A 27,884-nucleotide genomic window follows, 5' to 3' on the forward strand; every position below is an offset into this window, starting at 1 on the left:
TGCCCTGCAGGGTGATCAGTGTGGTATGGTGGGTAATGTATCCGTCCCTGATGGGTTGATTATCCACTGCAGTGATTTTTTAATGAGAAGGCACACAGTATGGTGGGGATCTGGAGGTCTTGGACCAATTGGCAGTGGATAATGTTGACCGCCGAACCGGAATCTATCAGTTCTGAGACAGAATAATCCTGATTAGCATGACGTATCTGAACGGGTAAGAGCAGATTAAATAGACAATTAAGGTATGAGGCTCACCTTAGTAGCCCGTGGGGGTTTCTCTGGCCAGGTAGTGCAATGGTGTCCTGATTGACCACAGTAGAAACATAACCGAAGAAAAAAGAAGGCAGTGTTACAAAAATCAAAATGTAGATTTAGGCATTTGACCTAATGAATAATTTATAGCTAAATTGAGCAATGATTGTCAGATTTTTAGCTGTTTTTCTGCTCAGAAAACACAACATACCACTAAGGTTCAACAACCCATGCTTTGACCATATTTCAGATATTTTTTACCAATATTTTAATAATCACTCCAACATTAATTTCTGTGGATTTATTTTATATCACTTTATCCAAACATATACAGTAGTATAACCACAAAATATATATAAATATATAAAACATTGAATGAACTACATTTCCAGTTCTGCAGTTCAGCAGCATCTGCAGAGTTGGCCATGTAAAGTCATTAAGTATGAATTAAGCAAAAGCTTACCCTGGAGAACTGCTGTCAGCAGTATCCTCGCCTGAGTCATTCTCAAAAGTTCACCACAGTACACAATAGAACCACAAAACAATTTCTGGCAAACACAGAATGTTGACAGTAAATGTAGCAAACAGTCTTTGGCAGAAAGCTCTCCTCATTCGGCTACCCAGGTTATAACAAAAAATGTAATAATAATAATAATAATAATAATAATAATAATAATATGAAACACCAGTAAAAGTTGGTGAATCCCAAAAACCTCTGCAATTGCTAAATGCAATTCCAGGAAGGTAACTGATGTTTGGTGGAAAGCAAAAATAATAATAATAATAATAATAATAATAATAATAATAATAATAATAATAATAATAATAATAATAATAATATGAAACACCAGTAAAAGTTGGTGAATCCCAAAAACCTCTGCAATTGCTAAATGCAATTCCAGGAAGGTAACTGATGTTTGGTGGAAAGCAAAAATAATAATAATAATAATAATAATAATAATAATAATAATAATAATAATAATAATAATAATAATAATAATAATAATATGAAACACCAGTAAAAGTTGGTGAATCCAAAAACCTCTGCAATTGCTAAATGCAATTCCAGGAAGGTAACTGATGTTTGGTGGAAAGCAAAAATAATAATAATAATAATAATAATAATAATAATAATAATAATAATAATAATAATAATAATAATAATAATAATAATAATAATAATAATAATATGAAACACCAGTAAAAGTTGGTGAATCCAAAAACCTCTGCAATTGCTAAATGCAATTCCAGGAAGGTAACTGATGTTTGGTGGAAAGCAAAAATAATAATAATAATAATAATAATAATAATAATAATAATAATAATAATAATAATAATAATAATAAGCATGTTCCTATAGTCACAACATGGTATACTGTAATTTTCTGGCCACACATTATTATCCTGGACATTTGAAAACATGGTCATTAAACATGATAACATTGTATATTGTAGATGTACAGAATTTACAAGCTTTTCACGATTTAAGTATTCACTAAGCTACACACTACACTCATTTGTCAGTGCAATGTTCATACTGCAGAGCTCACTACTGCACGAGTGCATTAATACTACATATCTCACTGTATTAATGCACCGCTACTTTATATCAAGTCAAGTATGAGACAATATTGAATCAGCATTTTTAAAAATAACCGATTTTACATGGACCGGAACCATTACAAAACCATTACTCACTACATTTTCTCTCACCCCCACATGACCCGGGTTCGATCCCTGGGCAGGAATGTGACCCAGCCACTGGTGGTTAACTCTCAGTGACGGTCCAACTGCCGGATCAGGTGATCAACTATGGCGACTCCGAACAGGAAACAGCCAAAGGACAACAACTTAATTTCATCTTGAAGTGATGCATGTAAACAAAAACTCACTCACAAATAAATAAACTCAGTTCTTATAATGTATAATTATAAACACAACACACTCAGCGGTACACACATTGTTTAGTCTTTACTGACCTCTGTTGGTGTACAGAACAAAGATATTAATAATAAAAAAAATCCTCAATGTCAATTACATCTGAAGAAAAAAATTGTTATTCCTGACATTATACAAATGTACATCAGATTCCATTTGGAATTTGTAAAAGGTCTTACAATTGCATTTACAGCTTTTATAGTAATCAAGCTAATCATGTTGCATCTACCTATTCAATAAATAAGTAGTCTTCTCTTCTCTATCACATTCATCAAACAATAATAAAGATCTTGAAGATCAATGAAGATCAGTAATGAAGGCTTATTCTATACATTGACTGGCAAAACTATATTTCTTTAGTTAAACACACAGGGCTGGTCTCTACAGGCAGGTCTCTACAGTTCCTTCCGAAAGTATTGGAGCGGCAAGGAAAATTCTTTTGTGCTTGCTATACACTGAAGATTTTTTGGGTTTGCCTTCAATAGACGAACATAAGACGATATAACAGAATTTTAACTGATGTTTACATCTTGGTAAGAATGATTTATAAAAACATTAAAAAAGAAGGCTGAACAAAGAGAAACCCCCTGAAACAAGAAAAGAATTAAAAGTAGCTGCAGTACAAGTCTGGAAAAACATCCCAGAAGAATGCAACAGGTCAGTGATGTCAATGGATTGCTGACTTCATGCAGTCATTAAAAGCATTAAAAAATCTGTTCCAATATATATATATATTTTTTTTTGCTAACTTAAGCTTTCCTACCAAAAGTCTGTTCTGAGTTGGTTAACACATGTGGATATCAGGAAATGAGAGTTGATATTCTGATCTATCATCTAATGGATTTTTTTATTTTATTTTTTTTTATCTCAAACCTAAACGTTTTCTGGTAATATGAGGACAAAACAACTAACATTGCTGGACATATACTTTTGGAGGGGGCTGTATAAATTTACTTTTCTGTTTGAGATGCCAACAGCACAGGTCAAAAGGTTTACATAAACTAGGCTAAAGAAATCCAACAAATCTTTTATTTTATTTTATTTTATTTATTTTTTGCACCTCCACATTTATCGTGTCACTAAACATTGTGTTCAACACAATTCAGCGTTAAGTCAAATTAGTATAGAACTCAGGCAGCTTTGTGGACCTCTTTACTTAAGACAAATCTTTGATGGGATTCCAATACTTTGTTTGTCTTTAACCCGTTTTACTTATTCAACCTATCTAACCTAATGTACATTTTCAATCAGAATAAACAAATGAATTATTTTATCACCATACCTCTGATGAACACGCACATGGGTTTGATATCACCGTTTACTTTGAACATGTGTGTGAAAATTGAACTTTTCCATTAATTCATTTCCCCTAGTAGTCTAGATAAAAATAGAAATACTTCGGAAAAAAAAGCCCAGAGATGAGCCATTAACTACCACTGTGACATGGCAAAAAAAAAATCAATGCTGAATATGAACAATATAAAAGAGGTACAAATTCCATTTTCTGGCCTCCGGTAAAAAAAATTAACTATTTAGTTACATACTGTATTTGGAGGTCTTCTCAGGATCATTGTCTTGCTGAAAGACTTTGGAAGAAGTCTTGCTGATACTAATGTTTTGTTTCAGCTTTTTAAGATAATTCTCCTTCAGTATGACACTGTCTATTTTCTGAAGTGCACTGGGCCCTTTCCCAACCCACACCATGCTTCAGTGTTGGGATGCTGTTCTTCAGCTGAAAATCCTCAGCCTTTATTCCTCTACACACTGCTGATCATGAAGCCAAACAGTTCAGTTTTTTGTCCTTGCATTTCAGTTTTTAAGCCATGACAATGATGTGATGCCTCCAACTCCTTTTTTCTTTTTTTCCGTTTTGTTCTTTGGGTTCAGATGAACCTTTTGGACAAAAGTTTGTTCATCCAAGGGAGTTCCTTTGTGCCACCTTCCAGAATAATGCAATGTCTGTATCATGCCAAGCTTTTTATATTTTCATACAGTCGTTTATATTGATGCTCTTGGTACCTTCAGTTATTGGGAAATTGCTCCTAAGAAGGATACAGACTAGTGAAGGACCACATTTTTTGCTGAGGTCCTAGCTTGGATTTTCCCACAAGGTCTCTAAAGGTAGGGCTTTTCAGTCATAGGTGCAAAGCTAATTAACTCCTAATCATGAAAATGACCAATTCATAGCCTCTAATTTTAATTCCATCAATTTCTGGAATCTCTCAGACTGTCAAATTAGTGTATGTTAACACTTGACCTTCTGATATAGTGAATTAAATCTGAAATGAATGTCTTTAATCAATTGTTTTAAAATGACCTCTGATTTGGGCATAGTAGATATCCTGAATAATTTTTCTAATTAAGAGTAACATATGGTAACATGAAATGCTTGCAGTTTTGAAAAATGGAAACTGCATACCTTTAGCCTAGGTCTATGTAAACTTCTGGTCTTGACTATAGCTCTTTCAAGGAATCCAAGTTTAGGAATAACCTCAAATAAGCATACAAAATTTTGAAAAGCTTATTTTAATTTGCTCATATTTTCACTGTATTATTTCGAACAATACGTAACAGATTTGATCATCAGATACTTAGAACTGGCCCAGGAGAAAAGTGAAGGTAAAAGACAGTGACATAGATGGTGTCATTGCCAAAACAGGACAGAACAGTAGTCTCATAATATTGTATTGTGAATAAAAATCAGGTTCATGTAATCACTGGCTATTTCAGTATGCTGTAATTGCACTGTGCTTTTACATTCAATAAACATAAAATCTCTTTTTATGATTTAGTCGCATGTGTGATAATGAAATGCATGAAGATGTTAATGTTAGGTATTTGTACAAACACAGTCAGAAAACAATGCTAACAATAACTTTATATATAATATACAATATAAAACAAATGAACTACCTGGTCAGTGCAGCACAAGATTATATACGTCTTCCGAACACAGTAAACATCTAGTCCAGACTGAGTAGCGCTAACCTGAGAATAAATGTGGTACCATATTGCAGTTTCAGTGTCAGTCTGGTGACTCAGGCATACGATGTTACTGTAAACTGTAGGGCGGAGTTAATCTTTGTTACAAAAATAAAACATGACAGCATGACAGCAAATTAAATACGGTCAAAATCATTACCATGAAAATCTTGCAAAATTCTACTAATAAGAATTTATTTAACTTACAAAAGAAAAGAAAATTATTAGAGCCCTCAACTATTGATTCTCTAATTTTCTTTTTTGTGCTTTTTTTTTTTTCTTGAATCATGTTTTTATATTTTGGCACATTTTCACAGATACGATTATCTATAAGCAAGACACAATAAATATCTAATGGTCAGTTTTTGGAGTGATTTGTCCTCTTAATCTTAGCCATGCCCACTCAAGGGACCGCTGCACCCAGCATGAATGATCAATCTGGATTTATTTAATACTTTTGGCACAACAGTAACTCCATACTGCAGACTGACACACTGCTGGATTCTTTAGTGCCGCAAACTCTGTCCAAATGACACTGTGTTTCATACATTCCTCAAGTGTCTTTAAATGAACCCCTCAGTGATGTTGGCTGAAGGTTAGGTTTCTCCGCTGGTCTCCAACCGATCCAGTGTTTCAGTGCTGTGGCTCTCAGGAAGTGATGGAGAGGCCCAAGCTATGGAGGGGTAAGGACGTCCTTGGTCCAGGTTCACATAAGTCAACTGCAGGTTCACATAGTGTTCTCCTTCCAGCATAGAGTGAATCTCCTGCAACTTCTTCACCAGAATGGAGAAGGTTGGCCTGAATTCAGGCTCGGGGTTCCAGCACTGCAAAAGGATACACCAGCTGCAAGGATCCAAGAAACAGTAATAACACTTAACATAGAGCCAGTAAAATGCACTTTACATAAACATATTGAAAGAATGTTATGCAGAGATATATAGCAACGAGTGCTGACGTTCTGAAAATTGAAGTAGTTTAATATCTTTCATATCCTGCCCTGATCTAAACAAAAGTCTTCTGATAGCTAAATAAAAGTTTTAGTTATTAATGTAACAATAACTGAAGAAAGCAATTTTATAAATTAGGATAAATGGCCATCCACTCAAACATTTGGACATGTGAAGATATCAAGATAGCTCATAAGAACAGCATTTGAGAGTTAAATTCTTATGAAAAATATTAACAGCAGATTGGAATTTTCTCTTACAGGGAGTCAAGGCAGTATTGAGGCTGTGGCAGTCGCCGTCCTTGTAATAGATACGGTGTCATATCATACGGGTCAACATCAGGATACGGACTTGCTCCTCTGGTCAGCATCTCCCACATTAACACACCGAATGACCACTAGAGAACACACCAGAGACAATTTATGAAAAATGAATCTTGTTTAAGAATAATAAAATGATCTAACTATAGAGTTAGCACTAATGTATTGCTCACAGTGACTTACAAAACTATTACATTGACTTACCACGTCAGATTTGGTGGTAAATTTTTGAGTCTGTAAACTCTCAATGGCCATCCATTTGATAGGTAGTTTGGCTCTTTTGTGGTCCTGAATACTGTAATACTCTTTATCCAAGATGTCCCGTGCCATGCCAAAGTCAGCCACCTTGACTGTAAACGTCTCATCCAGCCTAGAACAACAATTTTGAGAGACTTTAAATATACAGCTTTGTTTAATCTGTTTAGCATCAATCACATTACATGGGGTAATTCTAGGTCCAGCTTAGCCACATATTTTTCTTTTCCTTCTCTGAGAAAATTACACACTGAATTACTCAATTGTCTGAAAATTTGATAAGTATTTCTCCAAATACACATCTCTGACTTTCTATGCAGATGTTGGATCACTGGAAAAAAAAAGAGATTTTTTGGCTGCAGGAAGTCATTTAGCATGCTTATCAGTAACCATTCCCTAAACAATCCCCAACTGTGGAATGCTTTACATGAGGCACTCAATCATATAGGCTACTTCATCTTGGTCATAAAACCTGGACCACACAGACAAGCTGGGAAAGCATTTAAAAGTTTAAAGGCTAAAGCATTACAATATATTTACATATGCACAATATTATCAGCTTTTTGTTTACTATAAATAATGACAAGTTGTATCCTTTTCAGTTCCTGAAATATCTAATGTTAAATGCTGATAAATTAACACCGAATATTATGTGGCTCAAAAGTGTGGCTCATATGACCACATGATGCAAAGTTTTATTGCTGTCCATACACAAGTGTTGTATCACTGAAGAAAAGTACAATAAAAGAATTATTACAGATGTCCCCCTGATAAACTAACCCAATCCAAACAGGGCTAATTTTCTTTTTAAAGAAAAAACACGAAAGATAAAAATATAAAGTCACCACCATTGTAGACCATGGTGAGAAGTAAATACTGAAATTAAACACATCAATATTTAGACCTCAGCTGGAAATCCAGTGTGTTTAGTTATGCATGCAAGGTGGAGTCGATACAGAGGGGTATCGATTCTAACCTTCTAGTCTACTGCTATTGTCTGATAACTTGATGTAACCACAATATGTCACACTGAAAATGTTTTAAATTAAATAATAATACATTTTTTGGCCAGTGTAAATACATTTATAAATCTGTGAAATGCCATTTGAGGCCAAAATTAAATGCACAAATAGGGCACTACCAATAATTTTGTACTTTCATCATTTTAAAACACAGGAAAAGGTTTTTTTAAGAATGGAGGACACATCTGAAGAGACAGTATCTTTGTCAGACATTATTTTATGGACTGAATTTTTAATAACCAAACAATGTTATATTTTTAATGAATATGACAAATCAAAATAGAAAATTAAGCAACAGTACCATTTTGTGACTTATCTGTTATCAAAGTCCATAGTAGTGGTCAGGTTAAAACATACAAGGATAAACTGATATCAAAAACCAAGGATACTGGGACAAGGATCAATACCAGGAAGCAGCATTTTGAGAGAAGAAAAAAGTGCATAACTTAATAAGGCAACTAGACATGCCAACAGGCTAGACATAAACAAGCTAATCACTGACTAAACCGAGAACACGTGAGTAGAATCAGGAAACACACCAAGGATGACATGACCGGAGCAGAGACTCAAAACAAAAGCACATGGACAGACAAGCATATGAATTGAATGAAACCTCTTGACATAACTAAAAACATGAATGCACTGCTTGTCACACTCAGAGCTGCACTGCATGCTGTGATGCTGTGTGCATTTTAAATTGTTTCCCATTTTATGCTGCATTGTATCACATTTGAAAAAGCACAAAAAAGGTCCACATTTTCTATCCCTTAATTTTTTCTGCCTTATGAGCAAGTGCTCATGTTTAAAGACGAAGTTCTAGATTCTATAGAAACTATACATATCAATATTATTTTAACTTTGGGCTTGATTCACAAGTTTGTTTGTTTTTTCTTAAGCCTGAACAGCATCTCATTTGTACCGGTTACTCGTCAAGAAACAATCCATCTCGTTACCACATTGAGAAAAAAAAATAGCCACTCACATGCAGTTGCGTGCTGCCAGGTCTCTGTGCACAAACTTCTTCTGTGCTAAATATTCCATTCCCTTAGCAACCTGAAGCCCAAAACCAATCAGGTCCTTCACTGTTGGATTCTAAAAACAAAGCATATGAAAATAACGTGGATATATTTGCAGTATCAATCAACATATGATAAAATGTACATTTAAACCCCCATGTTCTCTTCACTACATAGTGGTGAGTGTCCATTTAACCCAGGTCACCTCTTTGGTTTTATAGCAATACAACTGTGCATATTGTATATATGTGGTAACCTGGAAACTATATTAAATACAGACTTTCCTGAACATACATTTCTTTCTCTTTTGCATGCATTTCTATTTACAGTTGAGCCCAGAGGTTGATATAGTAAAGACATCTACTTTATTTATACTAGAGATCATTTCAAAATATTTTATTAACCCTAACATTTTCAGTAGGTCAAATATTTATATACACTTTGTTAGTGTTTGGTGGCATTGCCTTTTAATTGCCTGAACTTGAATCAAGCCTTCCACAAGCTTCTCACAGTACATTGCTTGATGATTTTTAACTCAGTCAGGCATGTTAACTTCCTTGCTCAGCCTTGTTTTTTCCATACAGTCCACACATGTTTTATGCTATTAAAATCTGGGCTTTATAAAGACCACTCAAGTACTCCCACTTGTCTTAAACCATTTTGTTAGAACTTTGGAGGTATGCTTAAGATAGGCCTGGGTTTTTTTGCGGTGTTGCTTCAGTAATTATAGAGAAACCTCTTTCCTCATTGTGCCATATCCCTTTTCCAATAAAACACCCCCACAACCTGATGATGCTTTATACCTGGGATGGTGTTTTTTGTTTTGTTTTGTTTTTTAAGACTAAAAGCCTCAGTTTTTTCCTCCATATATACTGCTGATCAATTCTGCCAAACTAGTCTGACCAGAAAACATTCCTCCAATAAGCTAATAATCATCTGCAAACTTCAGTCTGTCTTTTAATGCTAGCCCTAGAACAGGGGCTTCTTACTTTCATAGCAGCCTTTCAAGCTCTGGCAATATAGGATTCTATTAATGGTGGATGTACATATGATGGTGCCTGATGCCTCTAGTTTTTTTTCACCAGTTCCTTTGTTGTTGTCTAAGAGTTCAGTTGAGCCTATTGTTCATCCATCTATTCATGTATGGCTTATCCTACACAAAGAAACCTGGAGTCTAAAGTGGGGAACATCCTGAACAGGCTGCCACCCCATCACAGGGCACAGCCGCACACACTCATTCACATAAGTCATGTATCGGCAATGTGTGGCTGCTCTTAATTTACATCCTTACTGTTAAAAAAAAAACAACAACAAAAAAATAAAATAAAATAAAAAGCTAGCCATACCTACCCTGTGTTTAGAGCGGATAAAGTGCCGGAGATCTCCGTGTTTCATGTATGGCAGGACAACAAATGGAAGACCATCAGCAGGTAGCAAGATTCCCAGCAGTGAGAGCACATGAGGGTGGTGAAAGGCTTTCATCAGAATCCCCTCTTTCAAGAAGAGCTCCACTTCCTCCACATCTGTAATCCCTGCCAGTACAGAGCAAAATCTGTTACAGCCCATACGTTTTCACTAAAACAATCAGCTATTAAAAAGTAAAAGGAACTTTTCCTTGGTTGATATTTAATAATGAATAATAGGTTTATTAGATTAAATTGTGCAATATTATTGTTACATTGGTAATTCATTGTTTTGTTTTGTTTTTAATTTTGTAATATTGAATAATCTGACATGCATTATACTGTATTGTAGTACAGAATAGCACAACAAACAATTTTGAAACCTAATGTAAAACTAAGACAGTAACACAGTAATAGTGTCTGTAAAGTATCTAATGACATAAGGTCTGAATTCACTCACTGTTTAATGACTTCACTGCACAGTGTATTTCATGGTTGTTGCTGTCTTTAAGGAAGCCATGATAGACTGTTCCAAAATGACCTGCAGATCAAAGAAATAAGGAAATGGGACAAGATTTCAAACAAAGATAAGGTTTCAGATAAGAAGAAAGAATGATGAATCAATATAACTAGATAAATTGGAGAGAAGGGTCATAATATATTCCATACAGGTATGTAGATGTGTACCTTTGCCAATGATGTCGTCCTGCCGGATAGTGAGCTGCTCAGGAGGGATCAGCACATCCTTTACCTCCTCAAGCAGCTCGGGCCGCAGAGCCGACAGAGAGATGGACTGAGGCGAGACCAGAGGATGAGCGGCAGGGTCTACACCACTGGCATACACCAACCCGGAGAATGCTATGCCTGATCCACGTGAGGTACCAATGGACAAATCTACATGACAGAAAAAACTGCTAGCTTATAATATATAATTTATGACTCTAATCATCATATACAGATGTTTGTGATAATGCATGTGCTTACTTATAAAATGCAATGTATTGTTCTTACATTGGTTTCTGACACTTTTGTCACCTTTTTTAATACTTTTTAACACTGTGTCACAATCATGTTCAATTCAATTTTGAATTCACTCTTCAATCTGAAATCTAGTAAGGTGTAACTAAGACCTAAATGACCATCATAAAAATGTCTACTTTACCTCGTCTGTAGTCTCCCACTGGTGACACTTCCCCATTTCGCATGGAATACATCGACAACCGAAGCTCTGCTTCCCTAGCTACAAGATTTTTTTTTTTTTACAAAGAAGTCTTTGTTTATTACAATTGAATTATTACATAAAAAATTCATAATTTCAACATTAAATCTTAAATGCCTATCCTGGGTCATAAGTAGCCTGTAACCTCATTCCTATTTTTCGTTGATTTAAACCTAGTTACACATTTCACTGTAAATATTTTTTATATAAATAACTACATAGTAAATTCATAGTAACATTTTGATTATTTGACATCATACAGTCATATAAATCACATAGTTATATAATATATATATATATATAATATATATATGCTGCAGATGCACATATAATTAAACTAAAATCATTTGTAGTTACCAAATATATAGCCTCACCTTTCTTCCTCTTGTGCAACTGGGTCATTAGTGCAAAAGCTAAAGCAGCCCCTACTGCCAGTGCTGCAAGTATACCCAACACAATGCCAAGAGGGAGGTTGCTGCTGGAATATGCCACCCGGCCAATATCGTAAATCTCCCCATTCACTGACACCTGTAATGATCAGAACCATTTTATTGTGAAATAATGTGTTTTGCTTTAGGTTAAAAACAAATGAATGAAAAAAAAAACATGAATTACACTAATCATTATAATCTGAAAACAGTGAACTAATGGGTCAAATTTTAGGTACTAACAAGTTATTTGACTTTAAAGTCCTAAAAGTGGAACAATGATTAAACATATCTTTCCAGCATGATACTTCATGTGCTTGATTCAGTTTCTCTAATGAACACGGAAAAAAAACTGTATTTATATTACCTTTTAATAATAATAATACCTAAAGGTTAAAAATTATTCAAATGGATGAAATATCAATCCAGGAATGTTCTGTTTAGACCTTTTCATGTGATCAGCTATAACTTGCACATATACCTATTATAGGAAGATGCATATTTATTCCCATACATACTGTTTGTATTACTAACATGAATACTACTAGCTATTGAAATTTTGTATTGTAAACACTTACAACTGCACTACTGTAAAATTAATAGAAATGGCCTAACTTGCTGGAACATCTGTTGCTAAGCAATGTAGAGAGGATTAAAGCTAAGCACAGCAGAAGTTAAATAGCAGCTGTTTCTCTCACCATGACTGGTGCCCCCTCTTTTGGGATCAGAACATGTTTAGGGATTCGGCAGGAGATTTCATTTTCTCGAACTTGAGCGTTGCAGTCCACACCATTTACTGTCATAATGATGTCCATGCAATGGCTCACCAAGCTCAGTCTCTCGTGCTGAGGTCAATAACCACAATCATATTTAGTCAGAAGCACTCTTAAGAAATAATGCACATATTTACTTTCACACTATGGCTGATCAATATGATCAATAATAAACATTCATATCTAGAAATTAGAAGCAAATGCAGACACACATGTAGTGAGACTCTGTCCTTCCCAGGTTCAAGTAGAAGCATGTTGTCATCATGTTCAAAGGGGATTGGCTTGCCACTGGGATAGCAGTAAAAAGGCAGTGAAATAAGATTTTTAGCTCCATCCATGTCCACTGAGAGGACACCTTCTGAATCCTCACATGCCGGACTCATACACTCCATCTTCGATGGGCTCACAGGACCCACACACACCTGAGGGATTTCAGGTGAATTAATATTGGAGGCACCAAACACAAAACATTATGTAAAACAGACTAAAACACTTACACTTTGGGTGGGATTCGAGTTCTTTCCTTTGTAATAAATTGTAGTCTGGGATGCAGTGTCCAGATTTTCCCCCAGTATGATGATTTTGGAACCTCTGCATAACAAGACAGCCAAAAATCATATTTAACGAGCTAAAACTCACACACTATATAGCCAAAGGTTTGTAGACAACTATATGCTGTTTTTCCCCAAAATTCTAGCATTACAATTTCCCTTTGCTAGAACAAAAGGGCTCAAATTTGCTCCAGCATGCAGAATGTGAGGACTGAAGCTTAGAATGAACTGTCCAATGCCCTGACCTCATCCATACTGAACACCTTTGTGATGATCAGGAACGCTGACTGCAACCCTAGACATCACGCCCAATATCAGCGCCTGACCTCAGTAATGCTTTTGAGGCTAAATGAACAAATCCATAAAACCATGCTCAAAAATCTTGTGGAAAACCTTCCTGGAAGAGTGGAGCTTATTATAATGGCAACAAATGGGAAAAAAACCTAAAAGGTGATGTTCGGTAAGCACAGTATGGGTGCGATGGTCAGGTGTCCACATACCTTTGGCGTTATAATTTACAATGTAACTGAATTTGATTGAAAATTGGTTTGTACAGTAAGTACAGTTGCATGCCAAATGAACCTATGTGGATCCCATGGCAACAAGCACCTAAGTGGTTAAGTTGGTTTTGGTTGCTATTTTTGTCTTGTCTCCACCCCATCTTATCATTATTTGTTCATCTGTTTTTCATTTGTAGAAAGTACTTCGGTCCAAGCATAACTCGACAACATTGAGGCTTAGAGACAAAATTCTATTCAGTGGCTTCCCCTTAGGTTTTGAGATTATGTACATAACATAAATGATGTAACTTTACATTTTGTAAATTATTACATCAAACTTGCTTTTTCAGATTAATCTTATGATTTTTGCCATATAGTCATAAAAGTTGTGTTAAGGCATTCAGGAGACTCTGTAAATGAATCATTATGAAAAACATGTAGAAATTTATAAAACTTTTTTTTTGCTGAAAGAGATTTATCTCAGGGCTTGCACAAAATTGGAAAGTCATGCTTAGAACAAAGTCAAGCTAAAATCTGTAAAAATTTAAGTGGATTTTTTCAATGATGATTGGGTGATTTCAAAAGTAAATCAGCCCCTAAGCCTTTACCAGGCATTTCACACAATAAATAAAATTTACATATACAAATCTTGCAAATATAATCTATAAAAGGCAGTATGTGTCTCTAAAAAATTAAGGCCAGATCAGCAATAAACAGCAAATGAATAGGGAATGATTAGCTCGTACATTATACATTATACAATACACATACATATCAAACATATATGTATACACAGTGCTATTCTGGGCCTCACCTGCTGAAGCTGCAGTTAGGTTTCAGCTCTGTAACTTTAGGATTCTCCCTGTAGCTGAATTGCTTGGTTGAAAATATAACTGATTTGTCAATTAGAAGTGTCACATTCACCTCTATCAGATCCTCCACTCCCTCAGACATAAAGACTACAGAGGACCAGGTCCCATTGCTAGAAGTGCTGTAAAAAGATGGTTCAGTTTAAGGTAGAAGAGCAAGAGTAGGGTATATTATATAACCACAAACATACTGTATTGCTAAAAACCTTTCAACATTGCAGATCTTATCCCCCATCTGGACTGTTCTTGTTTGTCCAGCATCCAGGTGTTTTCCTGATAGTGTAATCCTGGTTCCCCCAATCTTGGGCCCAAAGTTGGGACTGATATCTGTGACAACTGGTGTCTTAATGTGAGATTAAAAAAAGGCAGACTTACATACAAATAAATCATATGTAGCAAAGTGAATAAAAATTCAACTAGATTTGATTTACTTTCTATTACATTTGATATGTGTTAAAAGCCAATCTTATTCAGAAAGAGCTGGTGTTGGTGCATGTTTTCATTTCAATCCAACAGGAGCCACACCTGATTCCACATGTTTAATCAGTTTATCTTGACTTTCAATAGATCAGGTGTGGCTGCTACTTGGTTTCTAGCCACACCGGTGCTTTCTGGATAATACTGGACATCCCTGCCTTGCAACATCTTACCACAAAGCTGAAGCCTTGTATGCGATCCTGTCCAGAAATAAAGTAACCATGCTCCACTCTCTGCTCATTCACATTCAGGTTAATTTCTACATCTTGCATCACGTCTGAGACTTGTGGAAGAAGCCTGCATACCAACCTGAAAGAAAAATTTGCTCATGGATTTATTGCTCGGTGTGCATGTATGTACATGTTTGTGTGTGTGTGTGTGTGTGTGTGTTCCACTCACTGGGTGCTTGTACTCTTTGCTGGTATTATGTTGCAGTTTGTCTGTCCCACGCTGATTTGGTGAGTAGATGGAGTGATAGCTGGTTTCATGGGAGACTGTAAATCCCAGCCACATATTGTAATCTCTGTTTCACCATCAGGTGGTGCACTGATTGGGAAAAACTAAACAGACATGGTAGGAAACGGTTAAAGAAAGAATAACAGATTTCGGGATAATTTAAGTTGTAGCCACAACAGCACAATTCCCAATTAAAAGAAAACAAAATAAAACCAACACCAAGATTTGGAATCACAAAGATAATCATTGACCATTTCTGAATCAGTAGCTTTAACTTTATAATTGTCCTTGCTTTATAACAGAAACTTTGTTGAATTTTTGAGCTCTGGTACTTTTCAGCTGAACCAAATAGACATGGATATATGAGAGCATGATTCACTCCCACCTAACAAGAGCATGCTTCTTTGCAATGCAATGACAACATGGTTCCCTCCCACTCAATAAGAGCATGATCCTCTACCAAGTAAAATCCTGTGAAAAAATAATTCCTTTCCCCCAATGACGGCATGATTCCCCTCCCCTCAATGAGAACAAATTTTCCTTCCCGCAATAAGAGCATGACTACTACCCAAGGAAAGATTCCCTTCCAACCAATAGACGTATGATTCCACACTTCACAGAGGCTATGATTCCAAGAGAGTTTCATTCCTGTAATTCACACAACCGTCTTAGCCAGTGAAACAATAATACACAATTTTTTTTGGCACCCCTAAAGCAGATAGAGACTGTTTTGTACTCTGTAAACAGTGCTTCGTTTCCACTGGTCTGAATTGTCTGGCATTCCTCTAATGCATTTTAAGTGTCTGGTTTTTATCTATTTGTGTGATGATATAATAATAGAAGTTACAGGAACAGAACTTTTCAACTTACTTCCTGATTAAAGACAATCTTTCTTTGAGTTTAAACTTAAAATTTGTTTGCATTTACCATTGTTAAATATACCAGTAGAAGTGGATTTAATTCTAAGAATCACTACCTATCCCACTATGGACCATGTATTAACAGCATGGATACTTTATGTATGGATTTATTTATTTTCCATCCATCAATGCAGTCTCTACACCGCTTATCCTCCCGGGTCACAGGGAACATGAAGCCTATCCCAGGAAACTCAGCACACCAGGCAAGGTACACCCTGGACAGGATGCCAGTCTATCGCAGTTTGTCTAAGTTAAAGTGTTTTATTTCTTTGTGGGTGTATGACCTGCTCATGGAAGAGCAATGAGTGCATTACATTAACATGACTAAATCAACAACCTGGTTGTTTTGACAGGCCTCTTGCATGTTTTTCCAAATCTAAACAGACGCTGAATTTGAGTCATTAGTTTCCACTGCAACATTACAATTTAAACATCTGTTCAATAAGGTTAGAAACCATTTCCTCCTAACATTCACAATATATAGCAACACATTCACACAGAGCTGTTTCAAGTCATTTGAGAATTGTGAATCACCTTGGTGATAATTGGAGGGCAAGAGTTATTACGCCACTTGCCCTGGCATTCAGTCATTTTTGAGCAGACCCCATCACACCATCCACAGCCCATAAAGCGAGGGGCCTGCACACACTTTGAACAAGTCAGCAGATGTTTGCAGCCTGGTCCTTTAGGAGACACGGCCACAATCTAAAGACACACAATAGAGACAAACACTTACATACATCTTCATACATGACAACTACATAATAGTTGTGGTTGGACGAAAGAGTTGGAGAATAGGGGAGAAATGACAGCAGAAACTAAAAAGAGGTTTACAAATAAAGCGAAACAAATATGGCAACTTGACTTTTACAGAAATGTTAGTCACCTAGATATTGTACATATTTAAAGCTTAGTCACTTTTCTCTGATGCTTGCTTGCAAGTTAGTCAAATTACTTACAAATTACTTTCAAATCCTGTTTAATCAGTCAGAGTCCACAACAATAAGTATGCAAAAGAGAGAGGAAGAGACAGACAAAGAGAGCAAAACACAGCATGACCTTAGTATTATGAGTATTATGAGACAGACAGAGAGAGAGAGAGAGAGAGAGAGAGAGAGAAAGAGGAGAGAGAGAAAGAGAGAATCTTTGAACCTTGTTTCCAACCACAAAGAGCAAAGAATCCTCAGACTGCACTGCGGCAATGCGGGACACTCTCTCTTCCTCATCCACAAGAGAGTAGTTGGCAAACACTACAGGGCTTGACTTTGACAGAATGATCTGTGTCAAAAATGAGTACACTTAGTATCAATTCACAAAGGTATAAAACCTTAAATCAATAGACTATTCACTTCAGATTGTGTGGTCACCTGTAGCAGTCTTCCACGTTCAGTGCCCATGTGAGCTATAGTGTCACTACCAATAGTGGTAACCAAAATGGAGGTGAACATGTCTGTTATCTGGACACTGAAGAAGTTTTCTCTACAGTGAGGAGCAGCTACCATGGTGGGCATAGCTTCACACACCTGTCTGTTCTCTCCCTACAGGGAAACATGGAACACACAATTAAAAAAAATGGCATCACCCCCACAAACCTAACAGTTTTACTTTAAAACATATTAAATATTATTTTGCTGAAGAAATACTTGCAGCCAATAGCCTTGCCTATTCCCTAAAGTATGAGAACTGATGATGATTATACAGCACTAAATACTTGCACAGCTTCCCAAAATGACAACAGTTCCTCCACAAATGATACAATTGAACTAATAAAAGGCCTTAATTTTTACTGAGAGAGAAAACGACAAATAAAAGAAAAGATAAGATTGGCTTACAAAATTACTTACAACTCAATGCATTTTTGCTCACTACAATATGTCCCAACTGAACAATAACAGTTTCTAATGTTTTGAAAAGATTTACAGAAATGGAGGAAAAGCAAGCAAAAGTCCTGGGATTAAAAGCATTTATAAATTTTGCATTTAAGCCAACTGGATAGTAGCCACTAAAACAGGATGAAGCAACTTTGTAACAGGAAGTTTGCAGATGCCAGATGGCTACTTTTCAACTCCTGAACCTAATAAGGTTAGGACAGAATGGATATAACGCATGACTATATCATTTATTTTAGAGGTTGTTGTATTACATTAAAATCATTTATGGCTGTGCACTATACAACGATCAGCCATAACATTAAAACCACCTGCCTAATATAGTCTAGTTCCCCCCTGTGCCACCAAAACAGCTCTAACCTATCAAAGAATGAACTCAAGAAAGAACTCCACAAGACCTCTGAAGGTGCACTGTGATATCTGGCACTGAATTGGATTGAGATCTGGGGAATTTGGAGGCTAAGTGAACACCTTTGTCATGTTCCTGAACCATTTTTGCACTGTGGCAAGATGCATTACACTGCAGAAAGAGGCTGCTGTTATTAGGGAATACTGTAACCATAAATTGGTCTGCAACAATGTTTAGGTATGTGGTATTTGTCAAAGTAAGAACTACATGAATGCCAGGACTCAAGGTTTCCCAGCAGAACAGTGTCCACCCCATGACAGTTGCCACTTTAACAAAATATCAATAATCAGTGTTATTCACTTCACTGGTCAGTGGCTGTAATGTTATGGCTGATGTGTATCCAGATGTTGTTTTACATACCTTGCTGTGAATGTGGTTTTGTATCTATAATTTTACTTCTCATTTATTTTCCTTTTGTTATTTTTATATTTGCTTCTTAGTTAAAGTTAGTGCTATCATTTATGTTGTGTAAGAGTCAGGGCTAGAATAGCAGTCCAGTGTCCTGACCCAATGTGCTTGCAGTAGCATTCACAGGAAGTACACAATATCACTAGAATTGCTTATTAGGCAGAAAACACATTGTTCTGCTTACTTGTCAAACATCAGCAGCTGGACATGAATAATGTGTTAAATATGCACTATAGGTATTGATATAGGTATCATTTAAGTATAGGTACTGATTTCCATATCACATTGCAGCACAGATTTTTATTTAGTAGAATCACACACGCACACACATAATTTATATTGTTCATTACTTATTGCACTACCTCTACCTGTCATCCGCTGCTATAGTTATATTTATGTTTATTTCTATTTGCTCTCAACCGCTGCTGTTGTACTTTTGCACAATATTTTTTTACATCATTTCATTTTATCTTATTTTATTTCACTTACATTCCATTACACATGTTCTTTTCTTTCTTTTTCGGCACGTCTTTCTTGTAGTTATTGTCTTTTGCACTGTCTTGTCTATGCTCTGTTTGCACCTAGCTGCACAATGTGCACTTTACGTGGCTAAGACAAACTTCTGTCCTAGCTCTGTGGTGTTGTTTTGTGTTGAACTCTTTGTTGTTGTATGTTTATGTAGCACCAGGTCCTGGAGAAACGTTGTTTCATTTCACTATGTACTGCGTCAGCTATATGTGGTTGAAATGACAATAAAGCTTCTTGAATCTTGAATCTTAAAAAAGTTACATAGCTAATACAACTGTATAATCATTACAAGAATAAATCTTTAAAAATGTAACTTAATCAACAGCATGGGTCTAGTAAAACAAAAACCCAGCTACAAATCTGATTTCTATAATCTTAAGTATGACTGTAACAAATTATTATTTTCATAATCTAGTATGTTTGAGCTTATTATTATTCAGATTATTAACATTATTCCAAAAACACACAAATCACAGATAGAATCTAACAAAATGAAAATCTGTCCACTGATACTTAAAATGAAAAGATTTCAACAAATTGTGTTTATCATTATTTTATCTTTTCATCTATATGGTACTAAATCCCTGAGCCTCCATTCCCTTACCATTAATCTTACCAAGCAAAAAAAAACCAGCACATTGACCAAACTACCAAACTACTTTGACCAAACTGTATCAGATTTTTCAAGCCACTTTCCTAAGGGTTATGTTATAGCACTCCAAACCTCTTCAATACAATCTATCCAGATATAAAGCTTTCTATGTTCTAACATTACAGCATGTTGTAACATGTTTTAGTGCTGCTTATGTAAACATCCATGCATCCTATAAAAATCCATGTTGATCAGCTGTCTAATTGTTGCAGCCCTATGCTTAAGAGGTAAAAATCCTAAAACGGCATGTTAGCCTAATAGACCTCTACTTAAGCACTTCTGTTTTCTAAGACAGTCTCTGAATACATACTTTCAATTTTGAAACAAAAAATGAACAAATTCAAATGAATTATTTCATCAATTTCCAGATGCAGTTATATATTTTATATATATATTTTAACATATATTTTTCCTGTATGTTTGTTGGATTTTTGTGACCTCAAGATTAGCATGTTGTATGGAATCCCAGGAGCCATATATTGTTATCAGCAGGTGTGATGCCTTGCGCTTGACACCACATTCAAATATTAGTACATTCATAAAGCAACCTTGTGTCTGGGTCTGTAAGCAATGATCTAAAAAATCTGACTGGATACATTTAATATAAAATCTTGAATTGTGGGAAGGTTTGGTATTTTATGACACAATGATGCACAGGCGCACATCACTTTAACAAATAATAAAATGAGTAATTTCCTGGAACTGGCCATAATTTTATCTTCTCACATATCCAAGTGGCAATATTACTCTTCTTTTTTCCAGGTCTGAGCAAATGACTATAAAGTCAAGTAGAATATCAGAATGTGGCAACCTATATGGCAGCTGCAAAGTCTGTTAAAAAAAACATATACATTGTCTAATGAATAAGTGGTCAAGAGATCCATTTACCTCACCAGGACAGCTAGCGCTCGGCTGGAAGTGATACAAGCCCCGGGAGAGTCGTCCGGTGTTATTGCTGCAGCACGTATCCATACCTTTTTTGATGGCTAGGTTTATAGTCACTATAGGAAATGCGCAAAGGGCAGACTTTCCAGTAGGATTTCTGTCTTTATCGGTAATAGTAAATACTATGTACAAAACGCTGTTCTGTTTCTCATCCAGGCCTAGTTCATTTGCCAGGTCCTTCTCTGCTATGCTGAAATGAGCTGCTTGGGCTACATTGTACACAACGTTCTCAGAGCTCCTCCTTTTCCGCTTGGGCCTGAAGTGGCACTCTAAGATGACCTCTCTATACATCCAGGCCTCGCTATCCTGGTTTGGCAGCCGACCTAGATGAGTTTGAAGATCAGACGTTTTGTCTAAAGGGTTCGCTCTCTGGACAGACAGAAAGTATGTATACTGCTGTGTGGAGAATGTATAAATATATTCAATAGGGTAGGGATCCTGGAACATAGGAAGTACTGTCAGGCCTTTGATGTCTGCATCAAATCCATCTTCTGTGGCAAGCAGACGGCGCATTGAAATAGAACGTCTGCCATAATCTTTTGCAATTGTGCTGTTTATAGTGGCAGCCACATAGAAGTAAGAGGTCTGACCTTCTTCTACAATGCTGACTTTTGTGCCTAGAGGACTAGCAATGCAATCCCGACAATTTGTGGGTGAGTTACTTTCTTGATTGAAAAGACATTTGACTTCAGATGGTTTTACGTCTTTTTCAAGTTCAACAAAAGTACAGATCCCGTACTGATTACTCCCACATATGTACAGGAACGGCAAAAATGGATTAGGGTCCAAAAGCAGAACTTGATTGTCTGTGTCCGTTGACGCATTTGGATCAGCCTCGATGCCACAGTGACATGTTTGACAATCTGGATTGCCAACAGGCCCAGTGCGTAACTCCCATATCTTCTCAAGATTGTTGTTCAGGGCCTCGATGACGTTCTCTGAGGCTATATATATCTCCGACAAATCTTGGTACACTGCAATGTTCTGGATGGGCTTCGTGGTTTGGAAATGACGTGAGGAATATGGCACAGTAAAATCAACAACTTTCTGTTGGTCTACAGGACAGGTTTCAGCATTCGAGGTCACATGAATCTGGAGCCAGACGCATGCTAAGAATGCCCAAGCCCTGAATAGCATCTCTGTGTCTGCTCTCCTTTGTGCAGCCTAAGGAAAACAACAGTCACTGTTCCTCAAATCCTCTTGATCATCATAGGTTCTATGAATAAAACAGTAGGACAAAGTCAGTGGAAGGAAATACAAGTCACGTAGTACATGTTTTTGTTTCATTATTTTATAAGACTTGCAATCGCAGGTCACCACAATTTCTGAAATTAAGAAAGTCAGAAATGCCACTGAACAAACACTATTATCACGTTTCTACGTTACAAAGACACAATGCATATTTTAATGTGCTACTCTAAAGCGCACATTTCTTTACTTTTTGGCTCAATCTCCCTATTTACTTTAAATATTAAATGCATGTTTTTTCTTATTTTCACATACAAATGGTCACATACAAAGTGTCCTGTGACCTAAAAATTTATATTTTTGATATTTTGATATATGTGATATGTGTGATCAATTTGGGCTAAGCATTTGTGCTTTTTAAGTCATTAAAAATTTGACTGACATTAAAAATAAATAAATAAATAAATAAATAAATAAATAAATAATAACTACCTAATGCTGTTACACTATGTATAAAGACTCGAAGTAACAAAGTGGCTGAAGATTGATTTTCAATGAGAGCTAGTGATATCCAGCGACATGAGTGACAGTGACCATTGGCCACAAGATGTGGACATGTCCAGCTATGAGGCAAAGTTAAGAAACGTTAAACTTTATGCAAATATGGAGTGACTTGGTGACTTGGTGCGACTTCAATGGAAGTAAAGACTGTACAGAGTGTATATACACTGGTGAATTTTACATACATAAAAGAAAAGTTGCACCACCCACTGATAAACAGTTATACTACGGCAACCAGTAGCAGAAATACCTACAGTGACTTTAAAGTACAGTGACTGGTGATAAAAGTGCTGTATATGTGAACACAGCTTTGGCATGAACAATGCCACCACGTATTTCTGTTACTAGTTATGTATATATAAATAATATATAATATATATTATATAATATATAATAATAATATATATAAATTCTTATAATAATGTAAACCAATGTCTTAACAAAATGCAATTTGTGAGTATGCCTTTTATTTTTATTAATTTCACATTTAACATTTTGCTGGACAAAATGTTGTAAGTGAATTTCATCTACCTGTTTTAGAATGATCTATTATACAATTACACCGATCAGTTATAACATTATGACCACCTGCCTAACATTGTGTTGGTCCCCCTTTTGCTGCCAAAACAGTCCTGCTGTATTGAAGCATGGACTCCACTAGATCTCTGAAGGTGTGCTGTGGTATCTGGCACCAAGATGTTACCTTTAAGTCCTCTGAGTTGCAAGATGGGTCCCATGGATTGGGCTTATTTGTTCAGCACATCCCACAGATGCTTGATTGGATTGAGGTCTGGGTAATTTGTTCAACACCTCAAACTCATTGTTCTGTTCATCAAACCAGGCCACCTTCTTCCATTGCTCTGTGGTCCAGTTCTGATGCTCACATGCCCATTGTTGGTGCTTTCAGCAGTGCACATGGGTCAGCATGGGCACCCTGACTGGTCTGCCGACTATGCAGCAACATACGCTACAAACTGTGATGCACTGTGTATTCTGACACCTTTCTATCAGAACCAGCATTCACTGCTTCAGCAATTTGAGCAAAAGTAGCTCATCTGTTAATTTGTATCACAAGGGCCAGCCTCGCCACGTGCATCAGTGAGCCTTGGCCACCCATGACCCTACTGCAAGTTCACCACTGTTCCTTCCTTGGACCACTTTTGATAAATACATTTTGGAGATGCTCTGATCCAGTTGTCTACGATTTGGCCCTTGTCAAACTTGCTCAAATCCTTACGCTTGCCCATTTTTCCTGCTTCTAACAACTTTTAGGACAGAATGTTCACTTGCTGCCTAATATTTCCCACCAACTAACAGATGAGGAAACAATCAGTGTTTTTCACTTCATAATGTTATGGCTGATCGGTGTATCTGATAAATAAGAATGTCATATTTTCTACATTAAACATTAAATTTGATGTATTTGTTGTTTTTCAAAGAGTGGTTCTATTACAGTAAAATTACATTCATCATTAATGCCAGTTGTCAACAACTGTTAAATCAAATTCTTAATTCGTATTAATTGATCATTAAAGCAAGACCTGCAGCTGAATATGAATAACATTTATTAAACAAACCATGAAATTAAAATAAGTTTAAATGGTGAATCATACAGTGTACATCAATCAGGCAAACATTTCCTAAAGAAAAAACACCTTACAACCTTCGATGCTACAATGCCTGTATGTATTTAGACAGTCATGCACATGTGGAGTTTGACCTGGTCAAAACACAATATGCCAGACAGAAACAACTCTAATGTAGCTTTGCTTGTAATGTTTATTTTTAAGTTCACTAACCTTGTCTGAACTAAATACACTATCATTATCGTTATTATTAGAAGTAGCTCGTTAGGTTAGTTTGTTGCTAATCTTGCCAATCTTGTATTGCTTCTACTAGAGACACATCTAATTAAAGGCATTAGATAATAATGCTTGACATGTTCACATAGGCTTGTTAGAGTATCCAATCACATGATCAAAATCTGACATGCTGGAGTTCATTTTCTGTGTACATTTAATTATAATGATTTAGTTCATTTGTCTCTTGTAGACAGATGCTCCAGTTAAGCATTTATTTGACTTTGTCTTATCTGGCTATATATAACAATGTCAAGGTATATTATTAATATTAGAGTCAGCTGAATAAACATAGTAAGTAAACAGACTATCTACTAAATAGATATAGTAGGAATTTTGAGGTCAATGTCTTAAAGTATGTATTGTTTTTTTTTCTCACTGCCTTTCAGCCGATGTCTTTTCCGCATTAAATGTGACCAGATTACCACCATCAAGAAACAGTCTACTGTAAAGCCAATAGAGTCTGCCAATAGTCTGCTTAGTGGAAACTTAACAGTGTAATCTAATATATAATGCACACATTCAATGTGAAACCAGCAGGTCTGTTGAGTTGAGCTGAGTTGAGATGTTAGCTTCTTTCTCAAACACCATGTTTCTCAATACCATTATTTCATTGTGTTGATTTTTTTCTGACATAATCTGGTTGTTTTTTTTCCACCAAGTTTTTGGTGACGTTTTTTCAACCTGTCTACCTGTCTTCTTTTCTGTTTACTGCTTCTGTATCACATATATGGTTGCCAAGATTTGAAAAATTGTACATATTAAACTAGTTCGATGCATGTATGAGTTTGTCTTCCTGAAGGACTGTTTATTTGTAGGACGTTTGTTTGGTTACAAGGTCAATAGAAAATGAAAACATTTCGTTTTTAATGAATATTAGTGTTATTTTTTATGATATTTGAAATGACAAAATATTAATGAATAAATCGTTCTAAAATATATAAAACATATTGCTCCAAGATGATTGTATTTCATAGCGACTACAATTTAACAAGAGTTTCACTAACCGGCCTAAACCGGTTACTAGCCTCTCTGTGGGAATTTGGCCTACCTGAAGCTTACGTAGCCTGGTGATTGGAATTCTCCGTGACTCAAATTATTCGGTTCATTTCACCAATAAGAACCGACTCCCAAACCCCGATGCCATTTTGTCCAGAAGTGGTCAAAGTTTGCGGAGTGCTCCCGAGCGAGTTTTTTCGAAGAAATTGTGACGTAGGAAAAATATGTCTTAAAATAAACATTGACGAAGCTTATACGCTGATTTGAATCGTAAGTTTAGTGAATCTTATAACCAAACGACACCGCGACCCTGACCGGGGTGAAGCACTTACTAAAGATGAATGAGTTACAGTAATAAATGAGTCACAATAATAAATAGCTCAAACATTGTATATCACACAGATTGTTTCTGTGAAAGCATTTTAATGATACTACACTCCCAGGAAAACGCCATGGCCTACATCTACAATATAAATAAGAAGGGGGGGGGGGGATGGGGCTCATGTATGTGACTCGACTCTTAACGTTCAGCTGAAAGAGCCACTTTAAAGAGCCGACTCATTCGACACATCACTAATGTACACTATAACCCTAATCTAAATAAAACAAACAGTCGAGTTCTCCCTGATCTGATTTGTGTCAGTTGTGTTATTATGGTTAAACACGAGTTACGTGATGAATAAGAGTATAAATAAAATAAATATTTGTAGTTTGAAATCAAAGTCTGACTTACCTGTAGAGCACCTATGACAGCTCGTGAGACAAAAAAAACCCTCAGTCAGTTTGTAAGGACAACATCCGCTGGCTTTCGCGTAGCGGTTTCAATAATATTCCACATAAAGAAGTAATATCAGTCAGATTAGTTGCCCGATAAATGTCCGCAAACTCCGCAAAGAGGCTGTACGTGTGCTGTAAAGGCTTCTTCACTCGTCCGCGTTTTTCGAAAACACTCATTGACTGGCCCACGCCTTTACTAAGCTTCATAAGGAAGTAATGCCGAGATTGCGTAATCTTCACCTCCACTCACTATTCCCCACTATGAGCGATACTAAGTGACTTAAACATGTCCCACATTCGTTTATTCTGTAAACCTGCGATTTACTAGCTCCAGGATGTCCTAAGGCTGTAGCTTTCAGTGCAATAAAGTTCTTCCTACAAGCATGAATGGAATGTGGTTTGGGAAGGAGGAAAAGAGGAAGAAAGAGAGCTGCATGTACTGTATACTATAAGGTGGCCAATGTCGTAAACACACACACAAACACACACACAAACACACACACACACACTTCACTAGCAACTTCAGTAGAAACACCTGCTTATATATGCAGTTTTTCATTCAGCCAATGTGGTGTATAAAATTATGCAGGTACTGGTCAGACATCAAATATTTGAGTAAAGGGAGAAAAAAACATTGTGTCATGGTTGCTGGTGTGGTGCCAGATGGGCCAGTTTGAGTTTTTTTGCAAATCTCCAGGGATTTTCACACACAACAGTCTACAGAGTTTACACAGAATGGTGTGAAAACATCCAGCCAGCAGCAGTTATATAGGTAGAAATGCCTTGTTGATGACTACAGTGAGGGGGGGGGACTGACGTGAAAAACATAGTCTGGTCTTTTATCTTTAATGTTCTGTCAGTTCAAAAGATGCTGACATTTTCTCCTTCTGAGAGAGAGAGAGAGAGAGAGAGAGAGAGAAAGAGAGAGCATGTTTTTTTGATCATTTACACTTAGAGGACATTTAATGCCATGTTTCTGGGAGTTGGAAGGAAAATGGAGAACCCAGAGAACAGTAAACCAAGCTCAATAGTGAAGAAAGAACCTTGGTGCTATGCCTCCAGGTTGCCTCCTCCTCCTAATGCTAGCTTATGTGCCACCATGATAGTGTATATATGTATTTATATTTATACATGATTTACATACTGATTTGTCAAGGGTAGATATAAATATGTAATAAATAATAAGTAACTATTGTGCTCATTGTTTTTCATTGGGAATTTTCACTTAAGAAGACAAGTGGGCTTGAAACACATCAGCCAAACGTGCCTTACAGCATAACACTTTACAGCCGTTTTTTTCTGTCATACAACTGTATACAGGATATGGAAAACTCCACCTGC

At 36.3% G+C, this 27,884-nt stretch overlaps 1 protein-coding gene across 1 annotated transcript; it reads right to left on the bottom strand.

Moving 5' to 3' along the window:
- Window positions 1-5,050: 5,050 nt before the first annotated feature.
- On the bottom strand, window positions 5,051-26,889 carry mst1ra (macrophage stimulating 1 receptor a). The gene is made up of 21 exons (XM_058403403.1): window positions 26,500-26,889; window positions 21,103-22,375; window positions 17,696-17,866; window positions 17,481-17,606; window positions 16,863-17,033; window positions 15,352-15,512; window positions 15,126-15,261; window positions 14,682-14,818; window positions 14,421-14,597; window positions 13,053-13,146; window positions 12,768-12,977; window positions 12,481-12,627; window positions 11,729-11,882; window positions 11,298-11,375; window positions 10,823-11,029; window positions 10,596-10,676; window positions 10,083-10,264; window positions 8,699-8,808; window positions 6,644-6,809; window positions 6,380-6,516; window positions 5,051-6,015 (listed from the first exon to the last, which is right to left on the bottom strand). Exons 2-21 carry the CDS (start codon window positions 22,294-22,296, stop codon window positions 5,769-5,771), a joined length of 4,086 nt encoding a protein of 1,361 aa, XP_058259386.1. The 5' UTR covers window positions 22,297-22,375; window positions 26,500-26,889; the 3' UTR covers window positions 5,051-5,768.
- Between the last annotated feature and the right edge of the window lie 995 nt (window positions 26,890-27,884).

Source organism: Hemibagrus wyckioides, linkage group LG11 (genome assembly GCF_019097595.1).
Source record: "Hemibagrus wyckioides isolate EC202008001 linkage group LG11, SWU_Hwy_1.0, whole genome shotgun sequence".
In the NCBI taxonomy this organism is placed as follows: Eukaryota; Metazoa; Chordata; class Actinopteri; order Siluriformes; family Bagridae; genus Hemibagrus; species Hemibagrus wyckioides.